A 21,636-nucleotide genomic window follows, 5' to 3' on the forward strand; every position below is an offset into this window, starting at 1 on the left:
TTTTTTGTAGTACACTATTACTCTTTTCCCACTAATTACAGATTTTTGTTCGAAAACTGTGCTTTTAAAGACGTAAAAATTGTGCGTTCTCTATGTGTTTCCTCCTGTCTGCTTTTTTTACCTACATGTTGCAACCGAACGAAATATGTGTTGAAAATTAACAACTGTTCATGATATTTATCTCTCTCTCCCGCTGTGTGTGTGTGTGTGTGTGTGTGAATGTCCGTGTATGCCTGTGTATGTGCGGGGTGGTGGGCTGTTTGTTGTTTGAGTTGTAGATTGTTGAAGATGAATGTAATAGCTTTCAGAGAGTGTTTGAAAGCTTTGGTGATCAGCTGTTTTGAGTTTTGGTTCAAATGTTCTGTGGAGGGTTCTATGGAAAGTGAGAGAAAAGGTGTTGGGTGGCATTATTACTATTATTATTATTATTATCCTCTTTTAGTGTCTTACTCTATTATTTTATCTGTTGGTGTAAACAATAAATGGTTTGGCACGTGTACTTGATTATTCAAGTGGTAATTTTCTTCCAGGGTTAGGATATGTTTTTTATTGTTAATTCTAATTATTTTGGTGTCTTCTCTAGTGGTTGGCTTGGGATGATGTTTTCTTAGGTGTTCTGCAAATGTCCCAAACTTGCAGGTTCTCACGTGTTCTTTGTATCTGAGATCAAATATTATGCCTGTTTGTCCTATGTAACTGCCATAACAAGTGTCACACTATAATTGATATATACCTGGTTTCTCGTTTATGTCTCTGTTTCTTGTCAGTTTTGGCGTGTATTTTTGCTTAGAATTGTCTGTTGTGTATGCTATGTTTATTTCCTGTCTTTTGAATATGCTGGTGATTTTATGTGTGTTCGTATGCCATTGTACCATCTTATGTTTTCTTTAATGTTTTTCTAATAATTATGTGTAGTTGTAATGGTACTTAGTGTATGTGTTTGGTTCTGTTGTATTGTTGTCTGTGGTTTGGTGTTTTCTGCTTTTATTTCACTTTTAAATTGATTGTTTAGTTCTGTGAATATGTTACTATTGAAACCACTGTTTTGTGCTATCCGCTTTATTATGTCAAGTTGTTTTTGATAGTTTTCTTCGGAGAGTGGCACTTTGTTTAGTCTACGGAGCATGTGTCAAAGTGCTGCTTATTTTTATGAGTGTGGGTGGTCTGAGGATTGCGCAATGATAATGTCTGTTGCTGTGGGTTTACAGTAACTTTCAAACATATGCCTGTTGTTTTGTTTCTTGAGTGTTATAACCAGCAAAATAAATTTGGCTATACTGATCTATTTCAGTTGTGAACTTGAATTTTTTTGTACCATGTTGATGTTAGTATGTAGTTTTAAAATTTTTTTTTGTGGTTCGTCTATTAAGCAAAGGATATCATCTGTATACCTGAACCAATATAATATGTTTTATTCTTTTGCTACTATTTTTGTGAAAATGATTTGTTCAATGTGGTTTATAAACATATTTCCTTACGTTCCTGAAACTGGGGACCCAATTGGTAATCCATCCCCTTGGTATTCACTACTGAACTGGGAGTAATTTTGTTCTGTTATGAGCTTGATTAATGTATTTCACTAATCTGTTCGTCAAGGAGTTGACTATAAGTTTTCAGATTCTTATCTACAATTTCTATTGTTTCTGATACTGGTATGTTGGAATACATGCTTTCTATATCAAATGAGAGGAGTGCTGTTGTGTCTGTGATTTTTATATGTTTTATTTGTTGTATAATCTGTGTAGCGTTTTTAATAATTCTGTCTTATTCTACTTTGCAATTTTCTGATAGTAAAGTTACTTCTGAATCTGTTGAAGACTCTCTATCCAAGATAAGATGCTGGAATCTCCCAGTCAAGAAGTCCTCGATCAAGTCAGAGAGATCACCTTATACCTCATACTAACGTAATTTCGGTAATAGTACTGAGTCAATTGCATTCCGGAAGTTAAGAAACACTTTGCCTCCCTGATGTCCTGACGTCCTTGAGCTGTCGCTTTCAACAAGTCATGTGAGAAAAGCACAAGTTCGTTTTCAAACGGATCGATGTTTTCGGAGTTTATGCCAATTAGCATGAAGGCGATCACTGTTTCAGATGCCTCATTATATTTAAGCTCGGATCACGTTTTATTTTCTACATTACACCAAAATGCTACAGCAGCTCGCACGTCACAAATATGCCACCTAAAATCCCATAACACACAAAAATAGCATTTGATAATGGAAGTCATTTCCCAAGTTGTGTTCGGTAGGAAATAAATATAGAAAAATTGAGTCTGTAAGGATAAAGTGTTATTTTGCAACAACCAGAATAATTGTTTTTACATTCGCAAGCATGCACCAATGATTTCTGCTTGATTAAATAAATTTCTTTGTTTCTTTACAGAATGAAAGTAAATGTGGCTTTAGCAAAACTGTATAAAAACAGTGTGGTAATGCCGCATTCCGAAGAGCTTGGCAGAGAGTAATTCCCTTTGTATTACTTAATAAGGCTTTTTCCCGAGAGAAGAATGACTGCTTAAACTGTTCTGTGCGGTAATTAGGATAATCTTGTTTTCACGATTCCTTCGTGAACTATACTGGGTGATTCAAAGAGAAAGAACAATTTCAGTTGTTTATTATAGAACAAATTGTGTATGATAGAAACACAATGCTCATGTCACTGGATAGACGAACGCCCAAAGTTTTATGTTCTTACGGACGCTGTACCGTTCATTTAAGATGGTTGCCATGTGTTGCTCGAGAAACATCGAAACGATAGTCTGTTTCATTCCACACCCAAATTAACAACTCCCTGTTTACTGCATCGACAGCTTCAACAATTCAGTTTCTCGGCTCTTGAAAAGTGGTTGCCATTCGTAATACTCATAATAGGTTCCACTGCGAAACCTTATCTCGAAACTTGGCAGAAATCCAAAGAGATTCTGGTCGTATGTAAAGTATGCTGCCGGCAAGACACCGTAAGTTCCTTCTCTGGCAGCAACAATGGAATTACTATCGATGACAGTGCTGCTAAGGCAGAGTTACCAAACACAGCCTTCCGAAATTCCTTTAACGAAGAAGACAAAGTACATATTCCAGAATTCGAATCAAGAAGAGCTGCAAACTTGAGTAACTTAGGAGTAGATATCATCGGAGTAGAGAAGCAGCTTAAATCACTTAATAAAAGTCAATTTTTCGGTCCAGACTGTATACCACTTAGCTTCCTTTCACAGTATGCTGATAGAATATCTGCATACTTAACATCCATAACCGCTCGCTCGGCAGTAGATCTGTACACAAAGACTACAGAATACCAATATTCAAGAAAGGGAGCAGGAATAATCCACTAAATTACAGGCAATATGCAGCAGTCATCAGTCTGGAATGAAACATATCTGCAATTTTGGTTTGATTTCTACATCTAAAGATAATTTGTTAAAAAAGATAATAGAATATTATTTTTTTACTTACACCATTTTAGTCTAATTTCCAATCAGATCCGTGGATGTTGTCTTCTTGCACATTTTCCAGGTATTTCTACCTCTGGAGCTGATGTTTTTCGTCTGCTTTCACTTTGACTTGCAGCTTTACCCTTTTTGTGTCATATGACTAAATATATCGTCAATACTGTTCGTAAAACTTCACCATACTAAATGCGTGTGTGTGGCGTCGCCATCTTGAGTGTTGGTTTTGGATTTCGCTTTATATGAAAATTTTATTTTGCTCTGCTGTTTGCCGTTTGTGTATAATGTTTTATTTATGTTCAAATATATGTAATATGTAACTCGAATGACGTAATAGTGTGGGAATCAGTGGTCTAAATTGTAAGCAGAAACAAATGCAAAACCAAGGTATATGGGTGCTGCCTGATGGCCAAATGTTTAACTTCGTTGTGAAACCACAGCAGCCTGTGATAATATTACTTCAGTTGACCTGAAAACTGGGAAGCACTATGAATAAGATGTCGAATGAAAAGAAGTTTCAGAAATTGTATACGTACTCTCTTTCAACTTTTTTCTGTTTAATAGACCATAGGCTTTGTAGCCATTCTGGGCAGTTATGGCTACCATTGTACATTTTGCAACTTGATACCTACTGAACTATTAATAAGGCTTGTATCTATGTTATTGCGAAGTTATTACACACTATAATTTTCACATTCGTATTCTGTAGTGACCCTATACGTAGAGAGAAACTGAAGTAACGTAGTATGAATTAACGTGATTTCGGTAAGACAAGTCTTAATGTCTTTGCTTAAATGTAGCTCATCACCTGTACAGAACGAGGGGAAATAGGCTGAAAATATATCTACATAAAATTCTTTTCATGTTCTGGTCCGCCAGGAGTGTGAACACTCCACTAAATCATGTAACTACATACATTAAAGTTTATTACATCCATCCATATTACCAAAGATTTCAGAGAAGAAATTAGCAAAGCATAGCAAATACACTGCTGCTTTTAAAGAGTTTCAACAACGCTAATAATTACAAATATGTCATGCCTCTCCCCCTTCTACAGTCCGCCATACCTACCGTATTTTACGGACTATAAGACGCACTTTTTTCCTCGAAAAACTGCCTCCAAATCTCAGGTGCATTTATATACTCAAAATTAATATAAAAATTAACAGTTTTTGATTTAAAATTCCCGCCACTCTTAAAAATGGCCATATATTCGGTGCCCCGGGGAAATCTATTTCTAACTGGGAAATTTGATTGAACTCGGGGCAGCAAAGCATCGATGCGACGAACATGCGTTACGGGGATTCACAAGCTCGCTAACACTGTCTCCTTCCCACCCCTCAATCACAAACACAGAACTCTGCCTAGCCTTTGATGCGTCATTGCAGTCTATGGTGTCCGTGACCTTCAAAGTGATTTGTGTTATCGGTAACAGTACAAAACTTTCGTTCGTAGCTAGCTTTGTAACTGAAAAAAATAAAAGGTATTGATATGATGCCTGCTGTAAATTGGATACGAGCATATGCAGAAGAACATGGAAACAGAGCAGCGGGCGGCATTTCGGTCCTCCACCAACAGAAAAAAACCATTCACGATTGGCGGGCTAGTAAAGAAGAACTGAAAAAAAGGAGGAAGACTAAATGTACAAAAAGAGGACAGAATGCAAAATGGCCAAAACCAGATAATGATATATTGAAATGGATTTAAGGACTCCATCGAAATGGCATCTGAATTTATACAAAATGATTCAAATACTCACTCGTAAGCTAACGCTATTGTGAAACTTAACAGACTTTAGGGGAGGAGTTGGTGGGTGCTACAGATTTATGAAGCGCCATGGACCTAGCATACAACAAAAACCAAAGTAACTCAGAAAATGTCACAAGAGTTGGAAGAGAAAATATTAACTTTTCATGGATTTATTTTCAACATCAAAAGAATACCAGTGTGGAATTGCGGTAAGCCGAGTAGCGAATATCGAAGAAAATCCTCTGAAATTTGTTGCGCCAAGTAACAGAACTGTTGCCATGAAAGTACTAAAGCTGTAACTTTGAAAACACGTGGGCATGAAAAAGCGCACTAAACTGTTGTCCTTTCATATTGTGCTGACGATACTAAACTTAATCCAATGGTCATTTCCAAGCTCAACCTCCGCCCCGATAGCCAAGGGTCCCGGGTTCTATTCCAGGCTAAGTCGGAGATTTTCTCCGCTCAGGGACTGAGTCTTGTGTTGACTTCATCATTTCATCCCAATTGACGCACAAGTTCTGAAGTGGCGCCAACTCAAAAGAATTCCACCAGGCGATCGGTCTACCCGACGGAAAGCCGTATCCACACGACATTTCCATTTTTTCAAGCTCAAAACCTTCCGTCGTTGTTCACGTACATGGCAAGGACTGGATGGGCGAGGCTGGTATGACATTATGGATTAAAAGAGCGTGGGAGAGAAGGAAAGGTGTTTTATTGAAGAAGAATTCTCTTCTTGTGCTTGATCAATTTAGTAGTCTTTTGAAAAATTCTGTGGAAGAGAAATTGAGACAGCGGAGTACGGAGCTAGCTGTTGTTCCGGGAGGACTTACTATGCAAGTGCATCATCATGATGTATAGAAAAATAAACCATTAAAAGAGCATATGAAGGGTGAATGGAACAAATGGATGACGGATTTAACCCAACATAAATTCAAAAAAATGGTTCAAATGGCTCTGAGCACTATGGGACTCAACTGCTGTGGTCATAAGTCCCCTAGAACTTAGAACTACTTAAACCTAACTAACCTAAGGACAGCACACAACACCCAGCCATCACGAGGCAGAGAAAATCCCTGACCCCGCCGGGAATCGAACCCGGGAACCCGGGCGTGGGAAGCGAGAACGCTACCGCACGACCACGAGATGCGGGCAACATAAATTCACGCCGAAGGAAGGTTTCGAACGATCTAAAATCAAACAAATATGTCAGTGGATAAAACAGTCGTGAAATAAAGATAAGACATTAATTTACAGTCTTTCAAGAAGTGCAGCATAACTAACGCTCTCGATGGCAGTGAAGACCATCTCATATACGAGCTTAGCAGTCTAATAATAAAAACGGAAAAATTATTATTTTTTTAAAATTCCTTAAAAATTAAGGTGCGTCTGATGGTCCGTAGCGTCTTATAGTCCTTACAGTACGGTACATCTGAATCCATAAAGCCTCCGATAGTGAGAGAGACTCCTGATCAGGTGCCACGCATGTGGCAACAGTTTTGAAGAAGCGTGAGGGAATCACAAGGTGGCCAACCTCAGTCTGCGAATTTTACTGCCGTAAGCTGCTAGTTTTCTTTTCCAAATCTTACTTTTAATCGTTGGTGGATTACTCTTATGTGTTCTGTGATTAGCTGAGACAGTATTAGACGCGAATCCTTTGCTAGACACCCCCTGCGAGTACCATTAGGTGATATTGTGCGCTTCCGGGTGTCCTGTCGAGTCTGTATTTCCGTTTCATACACGCTGTTTCGACGATCGACGCACTTTGGTCGGAGTCCAGGCAGCGGAATCACATGTAACAGCAAAACTTGAGGTACCTGAAAATAATAGCGGGGTCGGTCGTTGAAACACCGCGCGTGGAATGAAACAAGTCGTCAGAACACCCGCAAGCCTACCATTAATCAATCACGCAGAAAAGTACCTGGTAAATCACTATTAGGCGATCTTTTTGCTCGCAGGAGGTCAACTCCTCCAATTTTGTGGTCTAGAGGGTGGTCATCTCCAAGACTCTGCCTTAACCTTTGACTGCAAATCGCAGTGGTACATGTTCGCGTCACCCGCCCTGCCCATCGCAGAAAACCAAACACACAGAAGTCAAGTACCCAGCTTCCTTAACGTATTTTAATACCTAGACGGGACGACTATATCGCTACAACGCACGCAGAATTGGTGATGCAATACACGCGTAAAACAGTAACGTTATATGTTATTTCTTGTGCAGCAATAAGCGCAGATCAGTCAGTGAACTGCACCTTAAAAAAGTTATATTAGGCTGACGGATAAGTTCTTAGCGTTTTTCCGTAAGTTTGATAAACACTACAGATACAAATAAGAGAAACTTTAGTCATCAATTTCCCTTCTCTATTTACAACAAAGCTGGGGTACTTTTCAATTCCGCGACTATACGTATAACGTCATTTAGAGGCCCAGAACTCGTAGAACCATGTTCGGTGCGCATTTTCATCCGGAAAGGAAGTTACTTGAAGCTTGTTTCTATAGAGAGCGAAAAAGTTGAAGATCTTAGGATGAAAGACCGTGGAAAAGGTGGGAACCGAATGACTTCCCAACCCAGGTCCATGGAAGGGTTTTTGTCAGTCTAGCAGAATGTGTTCGGGCCTTAACATGGGGTAGCATCACACAGCCTTCCTAGTCGCTGTTCTTGGATTGTATCTGCAAGACGTACCAGTTATGGACAGTAAATGTCAGCACCCCGGATAAGCAGTTCCTAGTACATCACACCGTCGCCATTCCATCAAATGCATGACATTATCTGTTGTGGTTGCGTGCAAATCTTTGAGCGGGGACTTTGCTGTTTTTTTTTTTGGGATAAAGTATTCCTTTCTTTTCCATACGTTAGCATAAAGACACTATATCTTGTCACGAGTAACGATACAAGATAAGAATGGTCGGTGTTGTTCACGAGCCAATTAATTACGAACAAGCAAAGTTGCACATATGGCCCCCCGCTGGTTTTTGAGGTTTTGGCTTACAGAACGCGATACTAGTACATCCGATTTCTGAACCTTTTCCATTGCATGCAAATATCGCACGATGGTGGAATGTTCACAGTTCATCTCATTTGCCAGTTCTCGAGGGCAGCGACGTGGCTCATTGTGGATTAATGCTTTTAAACGATCTTCACCAAACCTCGAAGATCTTCCTGAATGTGAAGAGTCAAAGATTTCAGAGCGATCTTAAAACTAGAAAACCATTTTCTTTCCGTCCTCCGTCCAGTGGCATTATCCCCAAACACGGGGGAAATGTTTCTGCCTGCCTCTACTGCTCTCGCGCGTCTATTGAACTCCAAAAAGCGAATATGTCGGTAACGTTCCGATTCCTGCACTTGGCACTCCATTTTCCAGCGTTCACATCTCCACTCACTTCTCCAAATGGCAAAACGATAGTATGTAAACTCAGATAGCAACAGTCAACTACAAATAAAAAATGAAAGTTAGTAAATAAACTCATAGCAACCGGAAAACCAACGTGCTAGACAAAAACACTACTATCTTATGAGCCAACATAATATACGTAGGAGACGTCTGCTAACTTGTTAGCTTCTTTGGTGAAAGACAATATGATGCCGTATCAAATGATTTTCGTATACCTAATGATACGTTATTCATGTGATCGTCTGTGAATCCCCACGGCATCCCCCCGTAGATATTGAAGGCAAGAAACTGTAACTGTAATTAGGATAGTCGCTATTATCTAAGATAATAAAATGCATATAATGCTGTACGACGCAACTTAATCCGAGATGAAAAAAAATTTATGTCTTTAATCAAAACGAATGAAAAGCAGTCACAGAGAGAGAAGACAATGAAATACATTCTCTTTGGAGGTTATGCGTATTGAAAAAAAGTTCAACTTTATTGTAAACTTCCTGTCTTGTTTCCCAAAGTTACGTTAATTATTTCTCCCGTTCATTTGTGAAGCTCGTCTGCACTAGATTATATATAAATATATACACAATTACGTGCAGTGATTAGAGGAGACAGCATTTATTTCCGCACTTGTTATCAGGATGTGGTAAATTTTAGTTTTAAAAGAGTGCTACATGTGATCTCATATATGGACACATATTTTCCATACTAGTTAAATTGTCCCCACAAGAAATCGCCGCTGCTTTCCACTGTAAAAAGGCCAAGAAAAACACGCCTTCCAAGAGATGATTATGGTTTAACCGTCGAACAGCACAGAGGATGAAGTAACAAAGTTGCAACTCGCGCAAAATTATATCTACTATACTAAAAACTTTTATAAAGCTACGTGTGATATTTTCGTTCACAAACACAGACCATAAGAAAACATTGAGCATTTTACGGCATCTTAGGTTAATAATTATTTCTATTTGTTTCTAAAGACGAGAGAGACAGACACTGAAATTTTTGTTAAGTCGAAATTGTATAAGACAATCTAGATAACACCGAAAAACTGTTGAGTTGACGGTTATTTGAACATAATACTGTTTAACAACGTAGCTCGTCCTTGTAGGGAGACAATTAATCTCCTTGTAGCATCACGCCGTAGCAGCGTTGGAGCCAGCGTGGTCGGCGCTACCCTACCTGCTGCTTGGTGATGTAGATGGGCTTGTTGAGGATGATCCACGTGACAGTCTCGTGGCAGGCGGGCATCGTCGTGGACCCGTCGTACGTCATGTAGTAGTCCGTGTCGGGCAGCAGGCCGCGGATCGACAGTCGACGCACCTCTACCTCCTGACCTATAAGTGAAAAGTTAGTAGGTAAAAAGAAACGCCAACCTTGTCGTACAAAACACTCGAAAACATGTACCAAAGCATATTTGGCAAGCGCCTAAAAGTACCAGAAAACTACCTGTCAAAATTGAAGTATGTGAGATGTCACAAAGCAGCTTGTCGCGGTGATATTTTTGTGTGAATGGTACACGTAGTTCTTCCCGGTCAGATTTGTTAGTCTAGAGCTTTCGACGACATCCTCCGCCGTCGTCTGCAGGACTTTACATCTTAGTAGGCTTATAGGTACTTCATTTAATTGACAAAATTATGCCGTGGAGAAGTTATTAAGTCTCGGAACTTGCATATGTTCGTAAAGATTATGTCGATGTCTGTCACTGAAGAACATTGGTAGCTATGTTGGTTTCCTAACTTCCTGATAGATTAAAACTGTGTGCAGACCGAGACTCGAACTCGGGACCCTAGCCTTTCGCGGGCAAGTGCTCTACCATCTGAGATACCCAAGTACGACTCACGCCCCGTCCTCACAGCTTTACTTCTGCCAGTACCAGTGCAAGGTTCGCAGAGAGCTTCTGTTAAGTTTGGAAGGTGGGAGACGAGTTACTGGCAGAGGCAGAAGTAAGGCTGTGAGGACGGGGCGTGAATCGTGCTTGGGTAGCTCAGATGGTAGAGCACTTGCCCACGAAAGGCAAGGGTCCCGAGTTCGAGTCTCGGTCTGACATACAGTTTTAATCTGCCAGGAAGTTTCATATCAGCGCACACTCCGCTGCAGAGTGAAAATCTAATCCTGGATATGTTGGTATCGTTAGATGGCGACGATTCGTCTGATATCTCTTTCCCTTTCATCATCAACTGACCGTTTCCTTGGACCAGTAAAAGTGTAACTACTGTCTCGGTTCAAGTTGTTACTCATTCTGATCTCAACAACGTCTCTGATGACGGAATCCCAGTAGGTAGAGGTGCATGGGATATTGTTTCCGTGTTATCAAACATAATCGTATGTTTGCTCCTGATCATGTGTTCTGCAACAGCATATTTTTCAAAATCGGAACATTTAATGTGGCGTCGTTACTGTGTGCAGCGTTCTGACGCTGTTCGCGTTGACTTAAGTGCTACCCCATTCACATTTCGTATGTTCCAGGAACAGCGATACGAAAGCTGACTTTTCATGGGCGCGGCATCTCTTTAATGTTAATTTAACTGGTCAGGCAATACGAACAATTTCAGAACGATGTACGGAGCACATTAAATATCGCTGATTTGATAAACCGCTGTTTGCCGACAACAGCCTCACAAACAGACATACGATTAAGTTTCCGAAACGGAAATATTATCCCATGCTTCAACATCCTGGAATTCTTTCATCAAAGAAGCCGTTGAGATAAGAAAGTGTAACTTCACCCTTAACGTAGACAGCGGCTACACTCTTAGTGGTACATGGAAATGCTCAACTGATGCTGAACGGCGAAGTGAAATCATTTGAATCACCAACCATCTAACGAAATCAGCGTCGCTGCTAATTGTGTTCAGTCACTGATATAGGCATACCATTAGGTGGTATATGGAAGTTCACAGATTTCGTTATTTCTCCATGGCTTAATTCGGCCAAATACAGTACGTAAGTGCCTACTGAAATCTAATCTCGTGCCAAAGACTACGGTGGAAGTCGTCGATAGCTCTGAAGTGGCAAGAAATCCGTAAAGCATTTATTCAATGTGGGTTGTCATCTGTCCGCATCTGTCAGGAGGCGGAAGCAGAAACTACAACGAACCACTGTATTTCACTCACAGCGTTCTGGTACCGTCAGATTATCTGCATCTATGTTCCGAAAACCGCTTCACAGTGTGAGATAGCGTGGCTAGTTCCGGTACCACAGTCAATTTGTCTATCTTTCTCCAATTTACGAATGAAGTGGTGACAGTGACTGTCGGAAGGATTCAGTGCGTCGTGTAATTTGTGTGTTTTTACCGCTACGCAGTCTGTGAGATATCTACATACGTATTCTAACTCCACTAATCACCGCGAAGGCGTTGGCAGAGGGTACTTCCCGCTATGCCACGATGAAGGTCTTCTCGCTGTTCGAATCGCGTGTGGAGCGCGGAACGAACGACTGCTTAAATGCCTCCGTTGGGTGACGTAACTAATTTCGTCTAATCCCTGCTATTCCTATGGGAGTGATACGTAGTAGGTTTGGTATATTCTTCAATTCCTTTCCTAAAACTGGTTCTTAGAATCGTTAAGCGTCTGACAGTTCAGGTTTCCAGCGTGTCTGTGTCGCCCTCTCGTAAGTCAAATTAACTTGTGAACATCCAAGGCGCCGTTGTTTCTGTACGATCAGTATCCGCTGTTAGTTCTATCTGGTAAGGGCCTCACTTAGCTGATAAATACTTTTGGATGCGCTGCAGAATTGTAGACTGCATCTTCCCAGCGTCCTACAATGAACTGAAGTCTGCCACTTGCTTTACTTACAACTGAGTCTGCTTTATCATTCCATTTCATTGCCAGAAAAACTATTACATCCAGTCATTCGCATGAGTTGGTTGATTCAAATTATGCATCACTGATAGTGTACTCGTGGGATTTTATGCTGTTTTTCATTTTTGGGGAGTTTTGAAGGTAAGTTTCTTCCTGATTCATCACGGTTCTCTTGTAGAGTCTGCCGCTGCAGTTGACTGAGCTTCTCCTTGACACAAAGGGTCCCAAACCGACGAAGATTGGTCAAGAGACGTCGAATGAGAGTTTTTACAGCTATGTCTTTCGTTAGGGTTCTCTCCTCTGAAATATTCGACCAATAATGGATCATCCTACCAAAAATGAGCGATACGTTTGCGGGCTTTCAAATAAAAATGAAGTGATGTGATGGTGTGGTGTGGCCCTCAACGACGTTCCCTCCGAGCTAGTGTTGAAATATTAAAAGTTTTGGCTGGTTTCGTTGTCTAGGGGCTGGGATACGTAGTTGCCGCATTACAAGCGAAAAACTGCTGAGTCTACAGTATACAATATGAATATACACATGAATCGAATGGTCAAAGGTTCCTATCACTAGACAATTGCGAACGTAACGTATAAATTTATAAATGAAAGATTGCAGTTAAATAAAATTCTGCAGGTACTACTTTAATGATTTTAAATGATGACTACGATAGCAAAAAAATGACTCTGAGCACTATGGGACTCAACTGCTGTGGTCATAAGTCCCCTAGAACTTAGAACTACTTAAACCTAACTAACCTAAGGACAGCACACAACACCCAGCCATCACGAGGCAGAGAAAATCCCTGACCCCGCCGGGAATCGAACCCGGGAACCCGGGCGTGTGAAGCGAGAACGCTACCGCACGACCACGAGATGCGGGCGACTACGGTAGCAGAAGAACTTTTGAGAATACCGTATATTTCTGCAAAACACTTATTGGTGTCGATGTTCCAGCAATTAAATAAAATATAAGTTGAATAACAGGGAAAAAATAGATTCCTACTGCACGTAATTAGTTATGAACTCAACAACACAGCTCGCGAGATATTCACTTCTAAATGCACACTACGTCTTCGCTGTATAAGCCAAGGAAATCTCACAAGTCCACAAGTAGGCACTCCGAAGCATATCTATCTGCCGCGTCACGTGCAAACCGCTCCACACTCTCCATCCAAGTCTCTGCCGCGACCGTGCGTCCGTCCGTCGCGCCGTACTGCCCTGGACCCTCTCGTGTCCTCTCCCGTACTGTCCAGAACTCTCCTGTGTCCTCTGCGACTGTCCCTTGCGCCACACTGTTCAGAACTGCCCCTCCATTCACTTCGGTCGTCGCCTCTCTTAGTAATGAGCGTTGTCATTGGCGATAATGCTCCCATCATGTCTCCAAGCCAATGCACACTCACAAACATTTTGAAACACTCGAACAGTCCACGGGTATACTGCCGGTTCATAGTGTCCAACGGGCACAACATTTCGGCGATCAGACATGTCGCCATCGTCAGGTGCGCTGACGAACTGAGCTCCTGAGGGCGGGCGGCCGATTTAAATCCCATCCCCGCGGGCCGCTCTCTTCGCCGTCCGCGCCCGCGCGCCGGCGGTCGCGAAGACGTGGGCGTCGGAATCTGTCGTAGCGTCGATGTTCTTGCTACGTCCGCCCTGGTCGCCAGTTCGTACTTCTTGCTGAGAGTCTTCTTAATTACATTCAGTGCCGGGTCCCAAGCCTTGCTGAGATTGTAGCCGCAGTCTCGGTTGATAAGATCTTCCCTGGTGCGAATTTCGATAGCCTCCTTTATAACGCTGTCCCAATATTTAGAGGTCTGAGCCAGGATCTTGGTACGCTCATAATCCATCTCGTGTTTCTCGGACAAACAGTGCTCTGCTACCGCCGACTTATTTGGGTATTTCAGTCGAGTGTGCCTTTGATGATCTCGGCAACGATCTTCGTTGGACGCTATGAACCGGCAGTATACCCGTGGACTGTTCGAGCAACAAATACGCCGGGAGAAACTGAAGAATCACATTTTGAAACACATTCGAAATACCGGATTTACATTTAAATAACTTGAAATTAAATAAATATTCCTACGGCTGGACCATAAAAACTCTCTAACACACATTATTAAATACATAAACAAATTAAACAAACATATATCAAAGGAATAGCAACAAAAGGCAGGCCAGTAGCCTGATGTCTCTGTGTTTTCTAAATCACAGTAAACCAATTTCTTCATGAATAGTATATATCGGATATAGACACAGACGAATAAATACATTTATAAGCACGTTGCTACCGTTTTTTCGAGTAACTGTGAAGTACTTACGGCCTCATACGATTAATAGTAATCGACCATTTTGACCTCCAATAACTCTTATATTATTCAAGTTACATGCCTGTAATTTATACCAATCTAGGTTTACACTAATAACTTTCTAAAGACACGTCGATCGACAAAATCGGATGAACCGTTTAGATTATGGAAATTCGTTGCTGGGTGTCACTTTTATAATTTATCATCAGATACTGAACTTTAAACTAATGAAGATATTGAAAATCTCATTACACCATCAGAATCGCCGGGCAAATAATGGTAATGTACATGTTTCTTTTTGAGGTATCATGTATCCTCTGGCTACTATTAATTTCTATATGACCTATGAAAGGACTGCCATGATGGTTTCACGAAGTCCGCCATCTTTGGCATTCTTGGCATACAAATCTTTTTCATTGACACAGCGTCACCAAGGAATTCCCAGCCACGTGGTCGGCATGGAGCCCGGCTTATGTTCGGCACCACGCGGCTGCCGACGAACCGCGGCCCGCCGACAGGCCTCAGCGCGGCCACGCCAACTCTGAACTTAGAATATTTTCGGGGCGCCACAACTCGCCCATTACCCCACACGTTACTGCTCCGTGTTATCCAGTGCCAGGCCTTGCAAAAGCGTCGAGCGGCCGCAAATCTTTGTTTCTTCTTCACCATTTTCTTCTTCTTATTGGCTTCCAACAGACTCAAAGCTCACGATCGACCTCGCAAGTTCCCACCAAATGCTCCTGTCCTGTGCTACTTCATCCTGACTATCTCAATGAGCCTCTTGCGTATTGCTTTAATTTCATTTACCCATGTACCTCCTGGGCCTCCCCCTCGGTCTCTTACCAACTGACTTCCACATAAATATACTTGAAACTACTTGATTCTCTTCCATTCTCATCAGAAGGCCTGCCCAATGAAGTCTTTTGGAATTTATTATGCTAATTGTTCTTGTTTGTTGTGAAAGAGTGTGGATTTCTGTGGTGCGCCTTCTCTTCCAAAAAAATGACTCTGAGCACTATGGGACTTAACTTCTGAGGTCATCGGTCCCCTAGAACTTAGAACTACTTAAACCTAACTAATCTAAGGACATCACACACATCCGTGACCGAGGCAGGATTCGAACCTGCGACCGTAGCGATTTCGCGGTTCCAGACTGTAGCACCTAGAATCGCTCGGCCACCCCGGCCGGCCTTCTCTTCCACCTTCGCGATTCATTGTCATACTAGGAACCATAAATTGTCTTACAAACTTTATTTTCAAATACTTCTAATTGCTGTTATTGCATTACAGCTTAACTCCGTGTTTCTGCTCCACAGGTTTTGATAGGTCTGATGACTGTGTTGCACAGCTTCAGTTTAGTTTTTCTTGTCAGTAGTTTAGCCCCTGGAAGTTTTTGTGTGGATTAGTAAGCTCTATTAGCATTTTGCAGTCACATTATTGTTTCTACATCTCTCTAATGTTTTTCGTCTATTATTGAACCCAGAAATTTGAACTGTTCAGCGCATTCGAATTTATGTTTCCCGGTTATTAGACACGATTATGTTGTCTTGTTTATCTCTTCGTGTTGGAACTGTCATGTACTTTGTTTCCTGACCATTTACTTTTAGGACATGTATAGATGCTTCTTCTACGACATACACAGATATTCTACTTGTGTTTCACTTTTTGCAATGAACACTTTATCTTCTGCAAACGCTAGAAGCTTAACTTTATTTCTTTGGAAGATCACAGCGGTTTCTACTTCGAGTCTCCACATAGCCCTCACTAAGGCTAAGCTTCGCTAAAATTTTCTGGCGTATACTACTCTTACCCACGAACTAACTCCCGGAGCTTCATTTAGACAAAGCTACTGGGAGAGAGGGTGAAGTTTCAGTCATCATGAAGACACATGGCAGTCATAGCGCCAGACTCGCGATCAAGTTTGTTAACCGACCATCAATCACCAAGCGATTTCTCGAGCGAAATTGTCTTCTTATACTTTGGTTCAGGGCGATTGTCATTGACGTACTGATTTGACTGCTGCTCCGCTTGAAGCAGGAATAGTTGGACCACGGTCACACAGACGCCATTGAGTCTGTATGCAAAATCATTTGGACAAGTTTTAAAACGGCTCTAATACTGAACAATTCTGCCAAAGCTGCATGCTCCGTAGAGAAATGGCTAGAAACTAACGTCACTTAAAAATTTTTTTTCGCATTTTCGTTCGATCGGCAGTCAACAAAGTCGTTACCCATTTCCACGTTCAATGATGCGCCAAAACACTAGGAAGACTGCCTTCCGCGAATGGAGCGCCGTTGGCAGCGTCGCAGGTACGTGACGTGGCGAGGAAAGTATACAGGCGAGCAGAGAAGGATGGCGAATAATTTTAGCGACGAACTAATCTCAAATGTGGGAATCCACTAGCACAGTAGACTTTGATTGTTATGGTGCGGCGTCTTGGAATGAGCATCTTAGATCGGCGAAGCAGGTCGCCTTTTCGTATGCTGTTGCCGTATAAACGGAAAGTGGTTGGAGGGTGGTGAAAGCACGAGTAGGTGACAGGGTGTTAGATATCTAGTTCTCATCATGGAAAATGTCCGTTCCCGGTAGCTGAGTGGTCAGCGCGACGGAATATCAATCCTAAGAGCCTGGGTTCGATTACCGGCTGGCTCGGAGATTTTCTCCGCTCAGGGACTGGGTGTTGTGTTGTCCTCATCATCATCGTTTCATCCTCGTCGACGCACAAGTCGCCGAAGTGGCGTCAAATCGAAAGACTTGCACCCGGCGATCGGTCTACCCGACGGGAGGCCGTAGTCACACGACATTTCATTCATCATGGAAACAGGAGGTCGGACTTAGCCGCTTTTTAAGGCAGGAGAGGCGGCGATCTGTGGCAGACAGATTAAAAGGCTGGAAAAAGCACAAGTGTTTCGGAGCAAACCGCTTTCCGCAGAAGACGATCCTCACGTGTACCTATGTGGATCCGACGACATCATCAATTATGATTGTAGTGCGCACGAGGTTATAGAGATTGGACCGTGGATCAATGGAGACGTGTCGCTTTGGTTGAGTCAAGATTCTTGTTACACTAGGTCTGTCGTCGCGGCTGGATACACCGACATCAAGGCGGAAGGCTCCTCGGTACGTACCCCATCACGGATTTAGGCCGTTGGGTTCAGTAGTATGCAATGGGAGACGTACAGTTGGGCTTCCATGCGACATGTCTTCGTAACCTGAGGCACCATGATAGCTGTGTGCTACGTGAACATTACTGTGGACCACCTGCATTGCTTCAAAGTTGATATCTTCTTCAATGATGATATCTTCAAGCACGATAACTGTCCATGTCACAAGGCCAGAATTGTGCTATAGTGGCATGAGAGACATGATAGTGATTTTACGTTGATGTTGGCCATTACATTCACCTGATACGAATCCTATGTAACACATATCGGGCCGTATCGAGCTCCCACCCCGCTCTCACACAGCACACGTCAGAATTTATGGGAATTGAGCGACCTGCGGTGCTATGTACTCGGAAAAGCTGCCAATGAATTGTCGAATCCTTGCTACGCGAGGTCGTTGATACGAGGGCAGTTCAATAAGTAATGCAACACATTTTTTTTCTGAAACAGGGGTTGTTTTATTCAGCATTGAAATAGACCAGGGTATTCCCCAATCTTTTAGCTACACAACACTATTTTTCAACGTAATCTCCATTCAATGCTACGGCCTTACGCCACCTTGAAATGAGGGCCTGTATGCCTGCACGGTACCATTCCACTGGTCAATGTCGGAGCCAACGTCGTACTGCATCAATAACTTCTTCATCATCCGCGTAGTGCCTCCCACGGATTGCGTCCTTCATTGGGCCAAACATATGGAAATCCGACGTTGCGAGATCGGGGCTGTAGGGTGCATGAGGAAGAACAATCCACTGAAGTTTTGTGAGCTCCTCTCGGGTGCGAAGACTTGTGTGGGGTCTTGCGTTGTCATGAAGAAGGAGAAGTTCGTTCAGATTTTTGTGCCTACGAACACGCTGACGTCGTTTCTTCAATTTCTGAAGAGTAGCACAATACACTTCAGAGTTGATCGTTTGACCATGGGGAAGGACATCGAACAGAATAACCCCTTCAGCGTCCCAGAAGACTGTAACCATGACTCTACCGGCTGAGGGTATGGCTTTAAACTTTTTCTTGGTAGGGGAGTGGGTGTGGCGCCACTCCATTGATTGCCGTTTTGTTTCAGGTTCGAAGTGATGAACCCATGTTTCATCGCCTGTAACAATCTTTGACAAGAAATTGTCACCGTCAGCCACATGACGAGCAAGCAATTCCGCACAGATGGTTCTCCTTTGCTCTTTATGGTGTTCGGTTAGACAACGAGGGACCCAGCGGGAACAAACCTTTGAATATCCCAACTGGTGAACAATTGTGACAGCACTACCAAAATAGATGTCAAGTTGAGCACTGAGTTGTTTGATGGTGATCCGGCGATCATCTCGAACGAGTGTGTTCGCATGCTCCGCCATTGCAGGAGTCACAGCTGTGCACGGCCGGCCCGCACGCGGGAGATCAGACAGTCTTGCTTGACCTTGCGGTTATGATGACACACGCTTTGCCCAACGACTCACTGTGCTTTTGTCCACTGCCAGATCACCGTAGACATTCTGCAAGCGCCTATGAATATCTGAGATGCCCTGGTTTTCCGCCAAAAGAAACTCGATCACTGCCCGTTGTTTGCAACGCACATCCGTTACAGACGCCATTTTAACAGCTCCGTACAACGCTGCCACCTGTCGGAAGTCAATGAAAGTATACGAGACGAAGCGGGAATGTTTGAAAATATTCCACAAGAAATTTCCGGTTTTTTCAACCGAAATTAGCCGAGAAAAAAAATGTGTTGCATTACTTATTGAACTGCCCTCGTATATTGCATTCGAATGGCCCGCCTCCTCATCTGACAGTAACGCACTCAAAGTCCAAAATTATTTGTAATATATATTGCAAACTCTGTCTTCTCCTCTACTTTTGTCCCTTATGGCTCCCACAGGTACCGTGGTAGTTACTCTACGAAAAATTTACATACATATTACCATCCTGTAGAGTTTACGACTTGGAATTTCCCATATATAGCTGCCCATACCAATTCTGCGCAGAACCTTTTCATTTCTTGTCTTATTGGGTTAATTAATTTTTAGTATTCTTTGCAACATAGCACTCCAAAGTCTTCCTTCTTCCGCCGTTTTTCCATACAGACTCTTCCAAACATCGATTTGCTCCAAACGCATACTGTCAGAAATTTTCTTCTCAGAAAAGGCCTATCTTTGGTGCCAGAAGACTTCACTTGGTGAGGAATTTCCCTTTGCCATATTCTGCGCTCAGTAGACTATACAGCAGTCTGTAATTCCTTCTCTGCTTCCTCAAAGGTGGTAGGAACGTTAATACGAAATCTTACAGCTTATGTCCTGTCATACTGAATTTTAATTTCATATTTTCGATTATTTGCTTCATTGCTCCTTCGATATGGATCTTGACCGCGAGAGAAAAAAAAAACTGGATTAATACTACTACACATGCGACTCACGCAGGTAGCGAATGCGTTTGCGTAACAGAACTTAAATGCATCGTTCTGTTAGGATTATTGATAGACACAATTGCTAAACATTAGGTGCAACTTTCAATAACATGACGCTTAATAGTGGATACTATGAACCTACAGTACACATTTTCCCTAGAAAATTTCTGGTTAGTGACGACTGCATTGCGGGTCTCCATTATCTCGGTTGAATGTTGTCGCCCTGTCCAGTCGTCGGTCCCTTTCATACAAGAACGCTCAGCACTTCTTGATAAGAAGGTTGTGGCGCCGTCCCTCTTCCTCCGTGCACTAACTTAACTCAGGATAAGTTGTTTCATTAACCAGTCGGCCCGTAAGGAACCTAGGCACACCTAGTTCGAGTCATCGACCTATGAGGACTCCACAGAAAATCGGGACCTGTGTAACTATCCCCGTAACCATCCAGTATCTCCCGATAATTTCCATTTCTGTGTTACTACATATGACTACACAGAGGTTGCTGAGGACGAACTTGACTGTTCCAAGTATGGTGTAAAATCACCGCTTCCTCAGAGTAACTCACTTGCATTGGGTAACCGAATTCTTATTTACGATAGTAATACTCTTGTCTCCGTCCAGAAATAACCCTGATCAGTCCAACATTAAAATTCAGTGATGAGTTTTCACTATCTTTCTAGAGTACGGTATACTATTCCACTTGCAACAAAATTTAAAATGGACGCCACTGCATTTTGCCTTAACTTATAGAGACGAGCGTCAATTCAAGTCACTTGCGGGCCTTTATAATGATCCAATACTGTCAATAAACCGATCTAATGTATTCGGTGCTCGAAGGTTATTGCAGAACAGCAGTGTCATTTAACACATTTTTCAATTTTTAAATAATTTTCAGCACGGGCGTTTTCTGGCAGCTGCCCATCCCCGGCCTCTGGTACTGAGCAAGCTAATCAGTTCGCCGATCGTTTAGCTGCAGTGTCGCCCCGTAACTTACACTAATCTTTTTGTAACAGTTTATTACTGCCGTTAATACAAGAATATCCCCCTGTTTCGGACAGTAATGGCCACTTCTCATCTGTTCGTACATTTTCGTATTCCAACATGCCGGTTCAACGTGACCTCTAACTATCTGAATTAAAGACGGCCGATATAGCCGGGGCGTCAGAAAGTCTGTGATACAGGACTTCGTCCGAATTTAATATCAATTTGATTAAAGTATCCACTGTTTAATTGTGCAAGATGCCACTGCCTGTGACAAATTTTTATTCCTTTCGGTATATATGAGTATCTTCAGTATGTTTAGTGCATCTATTAGTATAACAATACTGCTCCTTCTGCAAGATATGTCACAGTTTACTGCTTCCGTAATTCGTTCCGCGTAATGCGTAAAGAATATGGC

At 42.2% G+C, this 21,636-nt stretch overlaps 1 protein-coding gene across 1 annotated transcript in view; it reads right to left on the reverse strand.

The window, feature by feature from the left end:
- The window catches only part of LOC126474635 (carbonic anhydrase-related protein 10), a 648,234-nt gene that overhangs the window by 388,043 nt on the left and 238,555 nt on the right, over positions 1–21,636 (reverse strand). Inside the window, exon 6 of the mRNA XM_050102114.1 lies at positions 9,758–9,912. Coding sequence (XP_049958071.1) covers positions 9,758–9,912 — 155 coding nt within the window. The remainder of the gene's footprint in view (positions 1–9,757; positions 9,913–21,636) is intronic.

The sequence above is a fragment of the Schistocerca serialis genome, chromosome 4 (genome assembly GCF_023864345.2).
Source record: "Schistocerca serialis cubense isolate TAMUIC-IGC-003099 chromosome 4, iqSchSeri2.2, whole genome shotgun sequence".
Lineage (NCBI taxonomy): Eukaryota > Metazoa > Arthropoda > Insecta > Orthoptera > Acrididae > Schistocerca > Schistocerca serialis.